At 43.2% G+C, this 21,768-nt stretch overlaps 1 protein-coding gene across 1 annotated transcript in view; it reads right to left on the minus strand.

Moving 5' to 3' along the window:
• Nucleotides 1-313: 313 nt before the first annotated feature.
• LOC126288766 (vesicular glutamate transporter 2.2-like) overlaps nucleotides 314-21,768 on the minus strand; it is a gene marked incomplete at its 5' end in the record, with an annotated part of 61,981 nt that continues 40,526 nt past the window's right edge. The window contains 3 exons of the mRNA XM_049984898.1: nucleotides 314-1,259; nucleotides 7,336-7,471; nucleotides 21,459-21,703. Of these exons, the coding sequence (XP_049840855.1) occupies nucleotides 1,234-1,259; nucleotides 7,336-7,471; nucleotides 21,459-21,703 (407 nt within the window). The remainder of the gene's footprint in view (nucleotides 1,260-7,335; nucleotides 7,472-21,458; nucleotides 21,704-21,768) is intronic.

Consider the following 21,768-nt stretch of genomic DNA (forward strand, 5'->3'; position numbering starts at 1 on the left):
CCGCGTAGAGTGGCTGGGAGGTTTGAGGCGCCATGTCACGGATTGCGCGGCTCCTCTCACCGGAGGTTCGAGTCCTCGCTCCGGCATGGGTGTGTGTGTTGTTCCTAGCGCAAGTTAATTTAAGTAGAGTGTAAGTCTAGGGACCGATGACCTCAGCAGTTTGGTCCCTTAGGAATTCACACACATTTTTGATCCAGAGCAAATATTAAATAAATATTAAAACAGCAGGTTCTTAGCGTAACTGAAAAAAGCAGGTTCTCCGTATCTTTCAGTGTAACTCATTTTATTTTGAGTTTACTATCTGTATTTACAGACTATGTAAACATGCACAAAACAAAGGAGTTTAATGATAGTTAATCTTTAATACAATCCACAAAATTGGAGTTGGAGAGAGTTTCTCGGTTCATGCATATGACGCTCCTTGATGATGCGATGTATGGACTACAATGAATGAATGAACGAATGAATTCATGTCTGAACGAATGAACAGGTTATGCGCATTATTAACACGCCATCATAATGCTGTTTCCGATGTAGAATCAAAAATATTCAAGTCTCTACGGTTATACTCAATTGTTTTGACTTAATATTAATGTGAAGCCTTTACAGAATAATATTGTATGCAACAGAGACATTGCATAGAAAGACGTTTCTGTTATATTAATTTTTTATATCACAGAAAAACTTACATAGGTATAATAAGCACTAAACTTATCACGGCTTCTGGAGAGACGCTTCTCAAAACTGAAGCCATATTAAAGCAATACATTTGTCTCTGGCTTACACAGGTATAATTTTGGACTCCTCAGATCTCTTCGTCTCGAATAAATTGCGTCCTTATTCATCAAGATTTTTCAGATAATTCACAAGAATGTCTGAAAATACTTCATGTTGAGCTAGATTAAGTTATAGTTTCATAGTCACTTCTCGTGTATCATAACTGTCAACATTCTGTTGTGTGAGTAGTAGTTCATATATTATGATGTAAATGCTACATTTTAGTTAGAATATATACATTTGGTATAGAATAAAATGAAATATGTTTCTTCAAAGCGAAGTTAGTATGTTATTCAAGCTCCAGAAAAGGCGTATGTTTTGCAGAGTTTTACTTTCCTGTGTCTTCTTTATGTACAAAGTTTTATGAAGAAAAACCTTGTGTTTCAGACACGTGTGACGAAGTGTTCTGTATCGCTCACTATATTCCATGTAACTACTGGCGTCACATAAGCTGGCTCACGCAGCAACCATTCCTGTAGTTTCTGGAAAAGGAAAAAAAAGCGTTTGTTAGTTTGAGTTAATGGACCATGATTTGAAAAGTGCTTATCATGTATTTCCTGACAACTTCATTTAAATGCAGAGCTCTCAGCACTCATAAATTCTCTATTCAAGCATTTGCTCCAACATGGGGGTATCAAATATTGCAGACTGCCGTTTTTAGATTTCATGGTCCACAGAGAAGGTGACGGTTTCGTGGGTTGCAGTGTGTTGAACCAACCCACACTGACCTATATCTGCAAGATACGAACTGCCATCACCCATCCCAACGCAATGGTATATTACGGACTCTCGTTCACAGGGTTATAGTTATCGCAGGTCCACAAAGCGTATCGGCAGAGCTTATCCATCTTTGCTGTGTGTTTATAAAGTACGGGTACTCTGATAATAAACAGATTCGACATGCATTGCAATCTGCACTTACTAAACATCAAGAACTGCCAGAAGAAACGGAGAGCTCGTCGAGGATGTTTTTCTAACAGATGCTGGTGGTGTGTCCTTTAAGACCTGCAGGCTGTTCAAGAAACATCAAATAGAATGTGTCTTCAGCCCTCCAGCCCGGGCGCAAACGATGCTGGGTTCTGTTAAAGATAACCTAAGTCGGAGGAGACCAGGGATATACAGGGTGGTCCATTGATCGTGACCGGGTCAAATACCTCACGAAATAAGCATCAAACGAAAAAACTACAAAGAACAAAACTCGTCTGGCTTGAAGGGGGAAACCAGATAGCGCCATGGTTGACCCGCTAGATGGCGATGCCATAGGTCAAACGGATACCAACTGCGTTTTAAAAAAAAATAGAAACCATCATTTTTATTACATATTCGTGTAGTACGTAAAGAAATATGAATGTTTTAGTTGGACCACTTTTCTTTGCTTTGTGATAGATGGCGCTGGAATAGTCACAAACATATATATATATATATGGCTCACAATTTTAAAAGAACAGTTGGTAACGGGTAGGTTTTTTAAATTAAAATACACAACGTAGGTACATTTGAACAAATTATTTCGGTTGTTCCAATGTGATATATGTACCTTTGTGACCTTATCATTTCTGAGAACGCATGCTGTTACAGCGTGATTACCTGTAAATACCACGTTAATGCAATATATGCTCAAAATTATGTCCGTCAACCTCAATACATTTGGCAATACATGTAACGACATTCCTCTGAACAGCGAGTAGTTCGCCTTCCGTAATGTTCGCACATGCATTGACATGCGCTGACGCATATCGTCTGGGGTTGTCGGTGCATCACGATAGCAAATATCCTTCAACTTTCCTCACAGAAAGAAATCCGGGAACGTCAGATCCGGTGAACGTGTGGGCCAATCCAACTGACCTGAAATATGCTATTCAATACCGCTTCAACCGCACGCGAGCTACGTGCCGGACATCCATCATATTGCAAGTACGTCGCCATTCTGTCATGCAGTGAAACATCTTGTAGTAACATCGGTAGAGCATTACGTAGGAAAGCAGCACACATTGTATCTTTTAGCTTGTCATCGACAAAATGGGGGCCAATCCGTTACCCAATAGTGCATATTATTACGGTTTACGTAACCGCTTTTGGGTGAATGACGCTTCGTTGTGAAACAGAACGCGTGAAAAAAAAAAACTATCATCGCCCCGTAATTTATCTTGTACCCAGTGGCAGAACTGTACACGACGTTCAAAGTCGTCCCCATAGAATACCTGGTGATTAGAAATACGGTACGGGTGCAATCGATATTGATGTAGCATTCTCAACACCGGCGTTTTTGAGATTCCCGATTCTCGCGCAATCTGTCTCCTACTGATGTGGGGATTAGCTGCGACAGCAGCTCAAACACCTTCCTGGGCATCATCTTTTGTTGCAGGACGTGGTTGACATTTCACATGTAGCTGAACACTTCCAGTTTCCTTAAATAACGTAACTACCCGGCGAAAGTTCCGGACACTTGGATGATGTCGTCCAGGATACCGAGCAGCACACATAGCACACGCCCATTGGGCATTTTGATCACAATAGCCATACATCAACACGATATCGACCTTTTCTGCAATTGGTAAACGTTCCATTTTAACATGGGTAATGTATCACGAAGGAAATACCGTCCTCACTGGCGGAATGTTACGTGATACCACTTACTTGTACGTTTGTGACTATTACAGCACCATCTATCACGAAGCGAAAAAATAGTCCAACCAAAACATTCATATTTCTTTACGGACTACACGAATATGTAATAAATATTGGGGTTCCTATTTAAAAAACGCAGTTGATATCCGTTCGACCTATGGTAGCGCCATCTAGTGGGCCAACCATGGCGCCATCTGGTTTCCCCCTTCAAGCTAAACAAGTTTCGTTCTTTGTACTTTTTTTCGGTTGACGCTTATTTCGTGAGATATTTCGCCCGGTCACTATCAATGGACCACCCTGTGTAATATCCCGTACCAGTGTGGGAAATTATACATTGGGATATAGCATGAGCTACGTAGAGACAAAGATTCTTTCGTCCGCCTCCACGAACTGGGACTTTATCATTAAAGAAGCTGAAACTTCCTAGGAGATTAAAATTGTGTGCCAGGTCGAGACTCGAACTCGGGACCTCTGGCTTTTGCGAGCAAGTGCTCTATCATCTGAGCTACCAAAGCACGACACACGATCCGTCCTCACAGCCTCAATTCCGTCAGTACCTCGCCTCCTACCTTCCAAACTTCACAGGTGCTCTCCTGCAGATCTTACAGATCTAGCACTCCTGGAAGAAAGAATACTGCGGAGACATGGCTTAGCCACAGTCTGGGGGATGTTTTCACAATGAAATTTTCACTCTGCAGCGGAGTGTGCGCTCACATGAAACTTCCTGGCAGATTAAAACTGTGTGCTCGACCGAGGCTAGATTTCGGGAATCTGTCGAAATACGTATGACTAACAAAGATAGGGGATTTCAACTTAGCAAGACATGGTAACCAACAGCGGTACTGAGGCATCTTCGGCCGCAGACTAACGAATCCAGCGAGTCGACACAGACGGGGAATCGGAGTCCGGACACTTAAAGTGGACGCTAACACACTGCCTGCGAGCGCGCTGCGCCGCGATTTCCAACCGAGCTTTTTCCGTGTCGCGCAAGCGAGGACCGTGGCCCGTTTCTCCGGCAGGGAGCACTGGATTTCGTCGTACTCTATGATTCGTCTACGATGACGTTATATCCCCACCCCCTGGCGCCAGTGATTTTCCAGCGAGCCAGCGCATATATTGGCGATCCACTGCAGCACCTGAAGAAGACGAGCAATTGTCTCCTTGAAATGTGTGTAGCTATCATAACATTGTCCGTAGCTCGTGGTCTTGCGGTAGCGTACTCGCTTCACGAGCACAGAGTCCCGGGTTCTATTCCCGGTTGGGTCAGGGATTTCCCCTGCCTCGAGATGACTGGGGGTTGTTGTGTTGTCTTCATCATCGTCATTCATCCCCACAACGGTCGGAAGAAGCCAATGGCAAACCAAGTCCGCTAGGACCCTGCCTAGTTGGCGGTGCGGGTCTCCCGCATCTTTCCCTACGCTCCTCGGAGTATGGGACTTCATCATCACCATCACCATAACATTATCTGACGCGACGCCCGTGAAACAGTCATGCACAACTAATTCTGCCTCCTGAAGCAAATAAAACGAGAAATCGTAATATAAAGTAGGAACAGTCGTGGGTCAATGATCGAAACGTGTGGGAGTCATATTGTAATTTCTCCCCTTGCAGGTGGTGTGCCGGCACTCTGTACTACTCTAGCCGCCTACGGTAACTCCCTGAATTCTGTTTATTACATGAGAATGAAACTAGGCATTTCCGCACTACGTATTCCACAAAACGCAAAACCTCTCCAATAGAATAGAGAAAATAGGAGAATACGATTACAGGGATCACGTTCCTGGATATTTTGGAGACCTAGCATTTTCACACAATTGCGAGAACATACCGAAAGATTCATTTTTCAATAGGACCGAACACCGTTCTGCTAGCATCTGCATGTAAGAGCGTTCTTTAACAGTGAGGTGTCTTAACTGTTTATTGTCCGTAACGGACGTACGGATTCTGGGGGGCGGGGGGGGGGGGGGGGTTGAGAATCACTTCGTTTATGTTTCCAAGCATCATACAACTTAGACTGCATTAGTGAATGTAGTAACTCCAGACAAGCTTGGAAAAAAGTATAGGAAGAGTGTGTTTGACTTAGCATCAAGATGTTTATCTTGAGTCCAATGGCGAGGACACTGAGTATTTGCGAAAAATAAATGAAAATTTAATGCTAATTGCAATTATAAAAAGAGACCTAAGATTGTACGTGCGTGCATGTAGAAGATGGACATTTGTGAAATGGGATGGTTCGTTTCGAAATAACATTGCAGTCCCATCCGTAAGTTAAAAATTTCAAACTGTTTCTGTCTCCATTTACGTAGAATGTATAATAGTCTTGGGAAGTGGGATGGATCTTTTTGAAACACACTATATTACTGACTAGCTGTGACTCTATCGGCTTAAGTGGAAACGAAAGAAAAGACGAAGCACAAGTATCTAATGTGCATGGGAATTGGATATACGTCCTAATCTCCTCTTCTCTCTCCTATCTCTGTCCATCTCCTCCTCCTTCCCTTTTGCTGTCCATCTCCCTCTTTCCGTTCATCCTCTCTTCCCCAATCTTTTCTCAGGAATACGATTTTGAACAAATGGACACTTATATTTCTATTTATATAGATGTACGATGTATGTAATGCAGGGTTTACAAGTATAGTTAACGCACGTTGACTTATGCACTTAAAGATGCTTATGTGACCACCCAAAATCGCATGTCGTAGCAACAGGGCACGTAGAAATTAAAGTTGAAGCTTGTACATGTTAGCTTTCCCCATTAACTTTTTCATAGTCTTCGCGAGATAGCTTTTCTTGCCGAATGGCACACATTCTATTTATTTATTTTGTTTCCGAGGTCTGAAATACAATGGAAATGACAAAAAAGTGTCCGTTATAATGTGATGTGCAATGGAACCCTAAAAACAACAACCGTGTTTGTGGAACATTAATGTTGGTACTTATGAAGGCAGAAACATGGAGGAAGAAGCGTTAAGAGACACTGTAAACGGAATGAGGGAAAATTACCACATTTTGATGAAAGTGGAGTAAAAGTAAAAATCCGAAGTTTTCGAAATGCATACGTGAGAGAGAACAACATGGTTAAGAATTCAGTGACGTTGCCGGCACGGTAGCTCAGCGTGTTCGGTCAGAGGGTTAGCTGCCCTCTGTAATAAAAAAACTGAGTTAATCGATCAACAACGAACTTAAACGGATGTCTTACGAAATAAGACATCCTCTGCACCCGGGTTCCATTCCCGGCTGGGTCGGGGAATTTTCTCCGGCCAGGGACTGGGTGTTGTGCTGTCCTCATCATCATCCCATCATCGTCATCGACTGCAGGTCGCCGAAGTGGCGTCAACTTGAAAGACCAGCACCCGGCGAACGCTCTGTCCAACGCAGGACCCTAGCCATACGATTAAATAAAAACTGTTTGGCAAGCATTCCTCATGAGAGAATTTTTTCTCTGTATAGAAGTGATTATGAGTCTCAATAAATGTTAAGAACTAAAACCTTCGTCCTCATTTTCCTGCTCCCGGTTTAGCATTCTAGACGCTCTCCAATCATTGCTCTTCGCAATCCACTTACGAACCATACAACTGCGTCTTCTCATTTCCCTTTCCAAGTGTTCTGTAACTTTATGAAGTGCAATTAAAGTCACGACTCGAATGTTTGCGCTTATTAATCCAGTTGGAGTTATGTTTAAAAGCCAAACTGGAGGTGATTGGACTGAAAGTTTTCAAGCGCGTGTGAACTTTCACTGGCGCAAGTTAAACATACTTGGCGCACGTAAACACGTCCGCGTAAAACCCGCTATACAGATACATTTTCCTGAACATCATGACTCGGCAGGTGATGATAGATATTGACTCTGTACGGAAAATACATTTATAGATCTGAGAGAGCTTCAAGTAGGATTATTAGTAATAGTACCAAAGTGTTCAAGCAACTCACCTGTTTTCTTTCCTCTCGAATAGTTAGGGTCGTTCCAAGGTTGAACTTCGCCGTCAGCGAAAATAACGAAAACCAGATTGCCCACAAAGAACATTCCGGCTGCAGTGAGGAACACAATTCTCCACTCTTCAATGGTCTGTTTGAATGAATTAAGAAAAGCCCAAAGTTAATGGAAGAAAAGTTCTCACTAGTTGATGATAAAGATCTATACTTTAACTAACCAGCTCAGAAGTCACAGCCAAAATAAATGAAACTGGCTTCTCACAAATTTATGCAGAAATGCCGCTTTAGTAGTCATGCAAATAGTTAGTTATAGAGAGTTCTGGCACACTTTTGAAATCAAATTGATATGTTATTTGATTAAATTGAACAATTAATTACCCCCTCTCCTTAAGCTATTGTTGTGCAAATTGATTTATGACTCCGTAGAGAAACCTATTGATTATGACTTCCTAGGGATAATCCATCCTTCTGAAAAACCCACCATCTGTCCCCTTCACCCCCCTGCTCCCCAATTCTTCAGGGAAAGGAGACATTATGTTCTCACCCCTACCCAGTTCAGCTGTGAGCCACTTTTCCTCCTCCTGGGGAAATCCCCCACCCCACCTCTCTCCTCCCTCACTTTCCCTCTCCTCACTCCCAGCCGGACTTTGGCAGTAAAAAAGACAAGGTCTGTGCTGAGAGAAATAATCTCACAACACGATATTCCAAGCAGTGTCAATACTATATTGTTGAATTCGGTTTGCATTTTCTTTGTTTAATCAGTTTGTGAAAAGCATGGCTCCCCCTCTTGGGCAGAGCTTAAATGTGCACCCCCCCCCCCTTTTCCAACCACTTCTAATCATCTAATAATTGTAAACACCGACGAATGGAATGAAGCGTTGTATACTGGCCACTGTTTTCGATACTAAATACCATTGACTGTCGAGCAGAAGTTGGCGTCTTTTGACATCCAATGCCCAGTAAACTTTTGCTGTCTCACATGTGGCTACTTCCTGTTGTAACACCCGAACCTCAAATCTGTAGGCCAAGGTGACGTGCCTACCCACCCGAGGGACGTAAATTTGTTCTCGTGGCCTCTGAACAGTACATTAGTTGGCAGAATTCCTTTGATCAAGAAATTCAATGCGCACTACCTGTTTCTGTCGCTCTCAAGTGGTTACTTTCTGCTTGTGTGAAGGCATGCATGAACCAAAGTGCCTAAACAAGCAAACAGAGGTTTTCGTCTGTCCTCAGAATACTGTGTACATATTGGCTATATCTGGGAAGGACAGGACACATGACACAATTGTGAGACCAAAAATGCTGGGAAATAGTCCATTGGCACTACCCTATCAAATTAATTATTTAAGAGTTTACAAGAGTCAAATAGATTGTTTAAAACACTCACCACCTTACGATGGTTCTTCTTTAAAATAAAACATATCTTCAATGTTTGAGAATCACACACAAACATTTTACAAATCAATTAAATTTCTGCCACAAGTAGATCATAGAGTTAAATATGCCTTGGTTCAAATGGCTCTGAGCACTATGGGATTTAACAGCTGCGGTCGTCAGTCCCCTAGAACTTAGAACTACTTAACCCTAACTAGCCTAAGGACATCACACAACACCCAGTCATCACGAGGCAGAGAAAATCTCTAACCCCGCCGTGAATCGAACCCGGGAACCCGGGCGCAGGAAGCGAGAACGCTACCGCACGACCACGAGCTGCGGACGAGTGCACAAGAACCCTCCTCCACTACAATGTTACCACTAATCATATCAATCGAAAACAACCTTCCGATTGCACCAACTCGCAGTTGCGAAGTGCACGCCATCTGCTGACTGCCAGAGAGCCATGGACGGGCCGACTAGGAGACGCCTGCACATACATCGCCCACACCAGCAGTTGCATCTACGTCTCCAGCCGTACCAGACGCTCAGAGGCCAGAGAGACTCTGAATGTGACCACCAAATGAACAACCGATCAATTTCCATGGAGGCAATAATCATCCAGTGCAAACACTCTCCATGTTGAATCTTCTCGTGCAACACAAATGTCTGCTTCTGTCGCCACTCAATATGCACACTGGTTAGTTCGGTATTCAGCCGATTGTACTTATCCCTGCAGCTGTAGGCAAGTGTCAAGAAGTCGGAGAATTTTTTCTAACGAACTGATCATCACAGGCTGAGCTGTGGCTTCTGGTCACCCAAGCCCCCGTGACTGCCGCTGGCACTGGCTGCAGCTTACTATAAGGCAAGCACGTGTGTGCTGCAATTCAGGCCCAACAAGACACATCACAGTTTAAAAAATTAACTTTACCCAATCCGAAATAGGGATGTTGTTATCTATACACCTTGAATTTGTTGTTTTCGAAGAAAGAAGAAATGTACACATTTCCACATCGCTAAGGCATCGTTACATATTGTTAAGATATCATACAACAGTATGGCATTGGCTGTATTTCCTCTAAGTATTCTCTAATCAGGTAAAAAATTCTGTTCTTATCAACATAATATCTGTTACGGTCTGCTAATCAACTCAGTTTTAGCTCACAGGAGCCGACTTGGGTGGCCGAGTGGTTCTAGACGCTACAGTCTGGAACGGCGCTACCGCTCCGGTAGCACGTTCGAATCCTGCCCCGGGCATGGATGTGTGTGATGTCCTTAGGTTAGTTAGGTTTAAGTAGTTCTAAGTTCAAGGAGACTGATAACCTCACAAGGGAACCTCCCCATCGCACCCCCTTCAGATTTAGTTATAATTTGGCGCAGTGGATAGGTCTTGAAAAACTGAACACAGATCAATCGAGAAAATAGGAAGAAGTTGTGTGGAACTATGAAAAAATAAGCAAAATATACTGACTCAGTAGTTGATGTGGAACATAAGCAACATCAAGTACATTCTAAGCTCACGAGCGTCGTGGTCCCGTGGTTAGCGTGAGCAACTACTGAACGAGAGATCCTTGGTTCAAGTCTTCCCTCGAGTCAAAGAGTTTTACTTTTTTATTTTAAGTTTATGTGACAAACTCTTATGTTTTCATTACTTTTTTTGGAGTGATTATCACATCCAAAAGAAAACCTAAATAGGGCAAGGTAGAAGAATTTTTTACCCATTCGCCAAGTGTACAAGTTAGGTGGGTCGACAACATGTTCCTGTCATGTGACGCACATGCCGTCACCAGTGTCGTATAGAATATATCAGACGTGTTTTCCTGTGGAGGAATCGGTTGACCTATGACCTTGTCATCAAATGTTTTCGGTTCCCATTGGAGAGGCACGTCCTTTCGTCTATTAAACGCAGGGTTTTGCGGTGCGGTCGCAAAACACAGACACTAAACTTATTACAGTGAACAGAGACGTCAGTGAACGAACTGACAGATCATAACTTTGCGAAATAAAGAAAGTCAACTTTTCACTCGAGGAAAGACTTGAACCAATGCCTTTTTGTTCCGCAGCTGCTTACGCTAACCACGGGACCACGGTGCTCGTGAGCTCACAATGTCCTTGATGTTGCCTATGTTGCACATCAACTTTGTATATTTTGCTTATTTTTTCATAGTTCCACACAACTTCTTCCTGTTTTCTCGATCGACCTGTGTTCAGTTTTTCAAGGTCGATCCACTGTGCAGGCTTATAACTAAATCTGAGGGGGGTGCGATGTGGAGGTTCCCTTGTCAGCAGTTAAGTCCCATAGTGCTCCGAACCGTTTGAACCATTTTTTTGAGCTCACAGGATGCCTCCCCACTTTCGAACTTCAGATGGTTAAAATGGCTCTGAGCACTATGGGACTTGACATCTGAGGTCATCAGTCCCCTAGAACTTAGAGCTACTTAAACATAACTGACCTAAGGACATCAAACTCATCCATGCCCGAGGCGGGATTCGAACCTGCGACCGTAGCAGTCGCGCAGTCCCGGATTGAAGTGCCTAGAACCGCTCAGCCACCACGGCCGGCCCACTTTCGAACTCTCTTGAGGTAGGCAGATGTCTCTTCACCTACAAAGTAGCAGCACAAACGAGCTGTAAATATTAGTTTTTTATTATGTCTCACTTTATAAATTCGGTAATGTAGCTGATTTTATTACGCTAGTCAACTCTCCCTGTGCAGATGGGAGATTGAAATTTCGTTAAAAGATCTAGCCGCAATGGAAAGACGCCGGGTTACCGTATCAGCTTGCCAATCTTACCCGTAATAATCTCGTCCTCATTTCCACAAGCCCAACACCACGTCATTTATATGAAATTGGTTGGCTGATTAACTAAATTGAACATAAGAATCCCATTGCATGGTGCTTTTTTTCCCCTGCAACCCGATTACACTCGCCAGATAGCTCTATTGGAAATCCCTGGAGAGAAGGCGAAGTTATTTTCGTGGAACACTGCTGAAATAATTTAGAGAACTGATATCTAAAGTTGACTGCAGAAAGGTTCTACTGCAGCGAACATACATTTCGTGAACGGACCACGAAGATAAGATAAGAGAAATTAGCACTCATATGGAGCCATATAGACAGTCTTTTTCCCTTACTCTGTTTACGAATGGATTAGGCAAGGGTACCCTTTGCCACACACTGTATAATGGCTTGGAAATTAAGCATTAGATGTAAATTTAATTTAGTCTACCTATTAAGATTTCGCTCCGTCCGTTTATAGGCACATAAAACTCATATAAGAATGTTGTCTCTTGTCTAATTTTCTCAGTCTGCCTAAAGCGTTACCATTCTTTGCAACGCAGCTGCTATAATGTCAGCTCATTCTTTTTTTAAAAAAAAGTCACTGAAGAAGCATGGACAAACATTTGCTGCATGAAGAATTACTATCGTGTATTCTCCACGTGCGATTATTACGCTTGCTACAACGAAATATAGTACTGGCAGACCTCACCTCACATCATGTAAAAACTGTAGTCTTACACTTTTAAACGAATTCTGTGACAATGCAAATAGAGGATACACTACTAAATCAATGAAATCTCCAGCTAATTTAAGTGTAAACTCATTCTCCGGGTGCGAATGCTGTACCGACAGACCTCACCTCACATCGTGTAAGTGACATAGTGCTACACTATTTAAAATGAACACTGAGATGGCAACAGTGCAAATTTCGGATATACTACTAAACTCAATGACGTCTAGAGCTAAATAAGTGTAAACTCACACTCATGATATCAACTTCCGCATACGACAATGATTACTAAACTGACAACATTGAATCTCGTACTGAATATACTACAGAATAAGCACTTGTCACCATCTACAGTTCTTAAACATACAATCAGCTAGCAAGTCGCACACACAGGTGAGTAGAACACTTCACCAATAATAGAATTCTAGTAGGGCCAAACAACAACATGATCATCAGTATTGAGTGAACATTTCCGAACGGGTAGATTTGTTTTTCTTGTGAGCGGGACAAGCGTGTATCAGGAGAGAACTTTATCCTCTTATAAGCAAGCAAATATTAAAAAAAAATTAAAAACACAGTAGCAATGACTATGTTACACTATCAGTACATCTGCTCCTTCGGTTTGTACGAAGATGAAACACCGTAATGACATTTCACAACTGTCGGACGAAAACTCTTCCACTGGAACAGTGCGTATGTCAGCCCTCGATATGTGCATAGAGACTAAGGAGTTTAGAGCTGGTCTTTTTTCCTCGCCCCCCCTCCCCTCCCTTCTCCTCTACCCTCCTGCCCTCGTAGGTACGGATACTGGTTTTCCAGCTCTATTCTGTTCTGACGGTACACAAACAGATCCATCAGCTGGCGTTGCTCTGCTTTGGTCGGTGTCAGATATCCTGTTTCATGTCAATCAAACAATTTTCTAGGAAATGTCGAGTCTTGAAACAATAGCAAATTTCTTGACTATTCGTCACGGAACGGCCATCATCAAACTACGACCCTTGGCTACATCTCGCAAGGTGAAGAGGTAGCAGTCGCAAGGGGGGGTGCCGTGACAGGGCGGGCTCAGTGACCGGCCGCCGTTGAGACCACTGCAGGTGGTCGCAATTTAATACGCTCCCACCGACCACCACGGTGTCGCGGTCCGCTTCCAGCAGCCTCTTCTTGGCTGAGCACTCAGGTTAATGTCTGTAGAAGTCATGTAAATAAACTGTGTACATGTCGGTATTACACTACTGACCATTAAAATTGCTACAGCAAGAAGAAATGCAGATGACAAACGGATATTCATTGGACAAATATATTATACTAGGACTGACGTGTGCTTACATTTTCACGCAGTTTGGGTGCATAGATCCTGAGCAATTAGTACCCAGAACAACCGCCTCTGGCCGTAATAACGGCCTTGATACGCCTGGGCATTGAGTCAAACAGAGCTTGGATGGCGTTTGCATGTACAGCTGCCCATGCAGCTTCAACACGATACCACAGTTCATCAAGCGTAGTGACTGGCGTACTGTGACGAGCGACGTGCTCGGCCACCATTGACCAGACGTTTTCAGTTGGTGAGAGATCTGGAGAATGTGCTGGTCAGGGCAGCAGTCGAACATTTTCTGTATCCATAAAGGCCCGTACAGGACCTGCAACATGCAGTCGTGCATTATCCTTCTGAAATGTAGGGTTTCGCAGGGATCGAATGAAGGATAGGGCCACAGGTCGTAACACACATGAAATGTAACGTCCACTGTTCAAAGTGCCGTCAGTGTGAACAAGAGGTGACCGAGACGTGTAACCAATGGCACCCCATACCATCACGCCGGGTGATGCGCCAGTATGGCGATGACGAACACACGCTTCCAATGTGCGTTCACCGCGATGTCGCCGAACACGGATGCGACCATCATGATGGTGTAAACAGAACCTCGATTCGTCCGAAAAAATGACGTTTTGCCATTCGTGCACCCAGGTTCGTCGTTGAGTACACCATCGCAGTCGCTCCTGTCTGTGATGCAGCATCAACGGTAACCGCAGCCATGGTCTCTGAGCTGATAGTCCATGCTGCTGGAAACGTCGTCGAACCGTTCGTGCAGATGGTTGTCTTGCAAACGTCCCCATCTGTTGAATACGGGATCGAGACGTGGATGCACGATCCGTTACAGCCATGCGGATAAGATGCCTGTCATCTCGACTGCCAGTGATACGAGGCCGTTGGGATCCAGCGCGGCGTTTCGTATTACCCCCCTGAACCCACCGATTCCATATTCTACTAACAGTCCTTGGATCTCGACCAACACGAGCAGCAATGTCTCGATACGATAAACCGCAATCGCGATAGGCTACAATCCGACCTTTATCAAAGTCGGAAACGTGATGGTACGCATTTCTCCTCCTTACACGAGGCACCACAACAACGTTTCACCAGGCAACGCCGGTCAACTGCAGTTTGTGTATGAGAAATCGGTTGGTAACTTTCCTCATGTCAGCACGTTGAAGGTGTCGCTACCGACGTCAACCTTGCGTGAATGCTCCGAAAAACTAAACATTTGCATATCACAGCATCTTCTTCCTGTCGCTTAAAGTTCGCGTCTGTAGCACGTCATCTTCGTGGTGTAGCAATTTTGATTGCCGGTAGTGTAGATACATTTCAAACACATTATTATCAATACAGAACAATGCCTTTTACGCTGGGTGTCCACGTTACAGGGAAAAAAACAAACCTTTTTAGACCGGAAAGCAAGCCAGAGCTTGCATCCCTCCCTCTTCGTTATTTCACAACATACAAATGAGTAAAACTACGAAATTGATCTGTGATATTGTTGACAATGACAGAAGAGCGAATTGCCGGGGATAGAGCTCTATGACATTATTTGTCTTGTAGTTTTGCTCAATATATTCTATCAATTTCGCAAATTCACCAGGTTTCTCCGCAATTTTTACGCACTTTACCCAATTACACGAGTTAAAAACCACTGCTCTCGACGATTTCTCACGTCAACAAAACGTCCCATCGTTTCCATCTAGTGATGCTACCGCCAGTAACATTACAGTACGGTTCCAAGTTTCTGTATAATTGCTAAACCTTCACCTCTAATACGCTACATGTGCTGTATAGTGGAGATATCGCGAACCATGTTACGCCGCCTACATCACGTGAGAAACAGCCGGCACCAGAGAGGCGAAACAGCTTATGAATTAAGTAAGACTGTATTACGATTGACCACCTCTCTCTTTCTATGTGGATGGGAGTCACAAAGTATTCTCACATTCATAGAATGACGTTTGAGATTGAAACATCTCACCAATAATGGCTCTGAGCACTATGGGATTTAACTTCTGAGGTCATCAGTCCGCTAGAACTTAGAACTACTTAAACCTAACTAACCTAAGACATCACACTCATTCATGTACGAGGCTGCATTCGAACCTCCGACAGTAGCGGTCGTGCGGTTCCAGACTGTAGCGCCTAGAACTGCTCGGCCACTCCAGCTGGCTCTCACCAATACTTTTGATGATCAGCATCCCAACAAAATAATTATATCCACGGGAGCACACAGCTGTCTCTTTCGAATCGAGCTGCCCCTCCATTGAACGTATTGGCTAAGATGTCCAAACAAAACTGTAGGTGGCCTCTATGTATGCATCTTGTAACTCTTCCTCCGTCCTTAACCAACCCTCCCTGGAACATTGTCTCTGATTGAATTTCTAACTGATGAGAAGTAGGAGGACACTATAGTCGCAACATCCAACGTCTCGTGAAGGAACAGAACGAGCTGAGTTCCCCGTAATCAGTACACTTTGATATTTTACTTTCGGAAAGAGTATAACATTTGATCCATACTTGTATAACTCACCGACGCTAGTATATAGACCGTCAAGAAGACGAAGAAACGTATTGTGTATGCATGATGCAGTTCCAGACCGAAGGAGTTTGAAACACGTTAGATACATCACTTCAAATCTGGAGTACTGTTCTGGTATTTGGAGCCCATATCAACAAGGTATTATAATCAGTTAGAAATTCAATCGGAGATAATCGTCCAGGGAGGGTTGGTTAAGGGCACAGAAAGAGTTACAAGGTGCATAGAAAGAGGCCACCTATAGTTTTGCTTAGATTTCTAAGCCGATACGTTCAATGAAGGGGCAGTTCGATTCAAACGAGACGACAGAGTGCTGCTGTGGATATAATTCGTTTCTTTAGACGGTAATCAGGAAACTTGTTAGATGCTTCCAACATTACTCTGTGAATGTAAGAATACTTTGTGGCTCCAATCCACGTAGGGGGAGATGGTCAGTCGTAATAAAATCTTACCGAACCCTAAAATGTTTCGCCCACGGAACGTAGTTTATGCACATCCTCTCTGCTGCTGTCTATTTCCCACACTAAGAAACAATATTTGTGTCGTGTAATGTAGGTAGTGTAACAGAGTTCACGATAGGTGCACGTTTACAGGGTGGTCCATTGATCATGACTGGGCCAAATATCTCACCAAATAAGCGTCAAACGAAAAAACTACAAAGATTGAAACTTGTCTAGCTTGAAGGGTGCAGGCAGATAAAAATGGGGGTTCCTATTAAAAAAAAAAAAAACAGTTGATATCCGTTTCACGTATGGCAGCGCCATCTAGCGGGCTAACAATATCGCCATCTTGTTTCCCCCTTCAAGCTAGACAAGTTTCGTTCTTTGTAGTTTTTTCGTTTGACGCTTATTTCGTGAGATATTTGGCCCGGTCACGATCAGTGGACCACCCTGTATACAGCACACTTCGGATATAGAGATGGTGGTTTAACAGTGATACAGACTATCCATCCAACAGTGATACAAACATTGAGAATCGTCCTGTAATGTCATTGGCTGACAGCATCACGAAGTCGACGTGATTTTGAACTCGCGTAATTGGGTAAATTGAGTTGAAATTGCGGAGAAACCCGCTAAAATTATGAAATTTGTAGAATATGTGTAAAATTGAGGAAAAATACACCAAAAATGATCGTTATACAGCTCCAACGTCGGTAAGTAGATCACCCGTCACTGCCAACAGCATCGTAAACCGGGTTCGTACTTTTACTCAGTTGGATGTTACGAAATGACAAGGAAGGAGGTATGTGAAGTGTAGTTTGCTGTCGGATGAGAAAATGTCTGTGTTTTTTTTTTTCTGTCATGTGAATAGGTATCGTAAAAGCCACTGTTCTGTATTGATACTCATGCGTCTGAAAGGTATGTAATACCCACATGCATGATGGTTTATTTACATGACTTCCACAGACACTAGTTTTGAGTGCTCGGGCTGCGAGGGGTTGCTGGCTGTGGGTAACGGCAGCAGGGTGGTCGGCGCCAGCGTATTGAGTTGCGACCGCCTGCAGCGGTCTGAACGGTCACTCTTTCGGCGAGAGCTACCTGGGATGTCACCAAGGGTGGTAGCATTCTGTTGGCCATTCCGTGACGAACAGTCAATTACTTTGCTATTGTTCCAGGTGTCGGCATTTCCTAGAAAAATGTTTGATTTTTGCAGACCTGAAACGGGATTTCACTGTCAAATGACACAGACCAAAGCAGAGCATCTCCAGCCACTTGATCCCTCTGTGTACCATGAGGGAGAGGATAGAGAAGGCCTGTGGAAGCAGCTGAAGTATTGTCGCACTATCCGTAGAAAATCTGGCGCTGCCCTGTCGTGTATAAACCATAGTTCGTGTGTCCGTAAGCGTAACGTTCTCCAGTAATTCTGGGAATTCATGTCGTACATAAATCGTTTGTATACCGCACTTGTTAATCTGGAAATTGTAGTAACCCTCTGCGTCTTCGTCGAGAATTCCTGCCCATACGCTAATACTGAAGCTACCCTGACACTTCACCTCCATGACTCCTCGAGTTGTTCGTGTTGTGGTGGTTTACTGTGCCCTCTCTTGTGAATCTTTCCTCATACTACAGTATTACTCGTGACAACTAAAATGGCCCATATCTCACAGGTATTTATTAATTTCCAGGCATATTTTTATGGGGACCTTTCTTCTACTTTTGACCTATGCCACGACCTGATGTATGCGCGAAGCATACAACAAATACCACCGTCACACCTTAGCAAAAGATCTGCAGAGCACCCGAGAAAATTCTGGTCCTACGTAAAATCTCTAAGTGCGTCTGAGACTTCCATTCAGTCCCTTGTTGACCAGTCTGGTGCGACAGTTGAAGATGGCAGAACGTAAGCTGAAGTTTTAAATTTCACGTTCAAGAAATCGGTCACACAGGAGAAGCGCTTAAAGATACCGTCACTTGACCATCGTACAGTCTCCATATGGACGACATTGTGATAAGCACACCTGGAGTAGAGAAACGATTGAAGGGTTTGAAAGCAAATGTCTGAATAGAATCCAAATTCTATTTTACAAAGAGTACTCTACGGCACTGAAGGCGTACCTAGCTTGCATTTATCGCCCAGTGCGAAGTCGCAAGCGACTGGGAAAAAGCGCAGGCGACTCCAGTAAATAAGAAGGAACGAACCTGCGAAGTTACAGACCTACGTACCTAACTTCTGTTTGCTGCAGAATCCTTGAACGTGTTCCCAGTTCAAATATAATAAACCTTCTTGAGAGTGAGAAGCTTATGTGCACAAATCAGCGTGGTTTTAGAAGTCATCGCTCGTGCGAAACTCAGCTTGCTCTTCTCTTACAGGATTTACTGAGTACTATGGAAGAATGACAACAGGCAGATTCCATATTTCTAGATTTCCGGAGAGCATGTGATACGATGCCCCCTTGCAGGCTGTTAACAAAGGTACGAGCATATGGAATTAGTTCACATATATGTGAGTGGCTCGAAGACTTCTTCAATAGTAAAAACCAGAATGTTCTCCTCGAAAGCGAGTGTTCATCACAGACAAGAATATCGTCAGGATTGCCCCAGCGAAGTGTGATGCGATCGCTGTTGTTCTCTATACACATAAATGATTTGCCTCACAGGGCACTGCTAAAATATTACTTTACCTACATACAAATCACAGTAAAAGTATCTATATGTTGTTGTTGTCGTCTTAAGTCCAGAGAGTGCTTTGATGCAGCTCTCCATGCTACTCTATCCTGTGCAAGCTTCTTCATCTCCCAGTACCTACTGTAACCGACATCCTTCTGAATCTCTTGGTCTCACTATGCGATTTTTACACTCCATGCTGTCCTCCAATAATAAATTGGTGATCCCTTGATGCATCAGGATATGCCCACCAACCGATCACTTCCTCTAGTCAAGTTGTGCCACAAACGTCTCTTCTCTCCAATTCTATTCAATACATCCTCATTAGTTATTTGATCTACCCATCTAATCTTCAGCATTCTTCTGTAACACCACATTTCGAAAGTTTCTATTCTCTTTTTGTATAAACTATTCATCGCCCATATATCACTTCCATACATGGCTAAACTCCATACAAATACTTTCAGAAAAGGCTTCCTGACACTTAAATCTATACTCGATGTTAACAAATTTCTCTTCTTCAGAAACACATTCCTTGCCGTTGCCAGTCTACATTTTATATCCTCTCTACTTCGACCATCATCAGTTATTTTGCTCCCCAAATAGCAAAACGCATTTACTACTTTAAGTGTCTCATTTCCTAATCTAATTCCCTCAGCATCACCCGATTTAATTCGATTACATTCCATTATTCTCGTTTTGCTTTTGTTGATGTTCGTCTTATATCCTCCTTTCAAGACACTGTCCATTCCGTTCAGCTGCCCTTCCAGATCCTCTGCTGTCTCTGACAGAATTACAATGCCATCGGCGAATCTCAAAGTTTTTATTTCTTCTCCATCGATTTTAATTCCTACTCTAAATTTTTGTTTTGTTTCCATTACTGCTTGCTCAATATACAGATTGAATAGCATCGAGGAGAGGCTACAACCCTGTCTCACTCCCTTCCCAACCACTGCTTCCATTTCATGTCCCTCGACTCTTATAACTGCCGCCTGGTTTCTGTACAAATTGTAAATAGACTTTCGCTCCCTGTATTTTACCCCTGCCATCTTCAGAATTTGAAAGAGCGTATTCCACTCAACATTGTCAAAAGCTTTCTCTAAGTCTACAAATGCTATAAACGTAGGTTTGCCTTTCCTTAATCTATTTTCGAAGATAAGTCGTAGGGGCTGTATTGCCTCACGTGTTCCAACATTTCTACGGAATCCAAACTGATCTTCCCCGAGGTCGGCTTCTACCAGAGTTTCCATTCGTCTGTGAAGAATTCGCTTTAGTATTTTGCAGCTGTCACTTATTATACTGATAGTTCGGTAATTTTCACATCTGTAAATACCTGCTCTCTTTGGCATTGAAATTATTATATTCTTATTGAAGTCTGAGGATATTTCGCCTGTCTCATATATCTTGCTCACCAGATGGTAGAGTTTTGTTAAGCCTGGCTCTCCTAAGGCTGTCAGTAGTTCTAATGGAATGTTGTCTGTTCCTGGGGCCTTGTTTCGACTCAGTCTTTCAGTACTCCGTCAAACTATTCAGGCAGTATCATCTTCATCTACATTCTCTTCCATTTCTATAATGTTGTCCTCAACAACATCGCCCTTATATAGACCATCTATATACTCCTTCCACCTTTCTGGTTTCCTTTCTTTGCTTAGAACTGGGTTTCCATCTGAGCTCTTGATATTCATGCAAGTGGTTCTCTTTTCTCCAAAGGTGTTTTTATTTTTCCTGTAGGCAGTATCTATCTTACCTATAGTGAGATAAGCTTCTAAATCCTTACATTTGTCCTCTAGCCATCCCTGCTTAGCCATTTTGCACTTCCTGTCAATCTCATTTTTGAGACGTTTGTATTCCTTTTTGACTGCGTCATTTACTGCATTTTTATATTTTCTCCTTTCGTCTATATATGTTTTATAAAAGTTAACTGACAAAGCTTGCATGAATGTTACCCCTCGCTCGCGGTCAAACCAGAAAAAATGCACGTAGCATCCAGCATCTCTCAGTTCTCTTGCAACCTGCCGTATAATTGCCATCTTGTGACGATATGCCCCATTACGAATAAGATAGCTGCTGCTAACTGTGCCAAGCTAACGGATGACTGATAGTACAATGTCATTTTAAATCGTTGGGACTCCTAGCGCTCCTACAATAACTGATGGAAAGCGGTGTTGGTCGTGAACTATATTGTCAATTGTAGGGTTAAAAATATTTGAACTGAGAAACTGATTCCGAAATGGAGCCGAAACTGATATTACTTTGTGAAGCCCTTTGTACTTACGTTCTCCTTGACTATAGCCCCCACATAAAGTGGTCCAGCGACGGATGTCAGTGTCCCGATACAATCAGTAATACCCATCATCAGGCCAGAGAAGTTCGGTGCGATGTCGATAAGGTTCATCGTGTAACCCATGACGGCGACACCATTGACACCGATGGTGACAGTCAGCAAGATCACAGGTGCTGTTGGGTCCCCCACTGGGATGAAGCCGAGGGCTACTAAAGTCGCTGCTGGAAACCAGTAACCTGGAAAATACATCGAATACTATTTTCCAATTTCAGAAAAGATAAATGTGACCTTATTAAAGAAA

Source organism: Schistocerca gregaria, chromosome 1, assembly GCF_023897955.1.
Source record: "Schistocerca gregaria isolate iqSchGreg1 chromosome 1, iqSchGreg1.2, whole genome shotgun sequence".
Taxonomy (NCBI): Eukaryota; Metazoa; Arthropoda; class Insecta; order Orthoptera; family Acrididae; genus Schistocerca; species Schistocerca gregaria.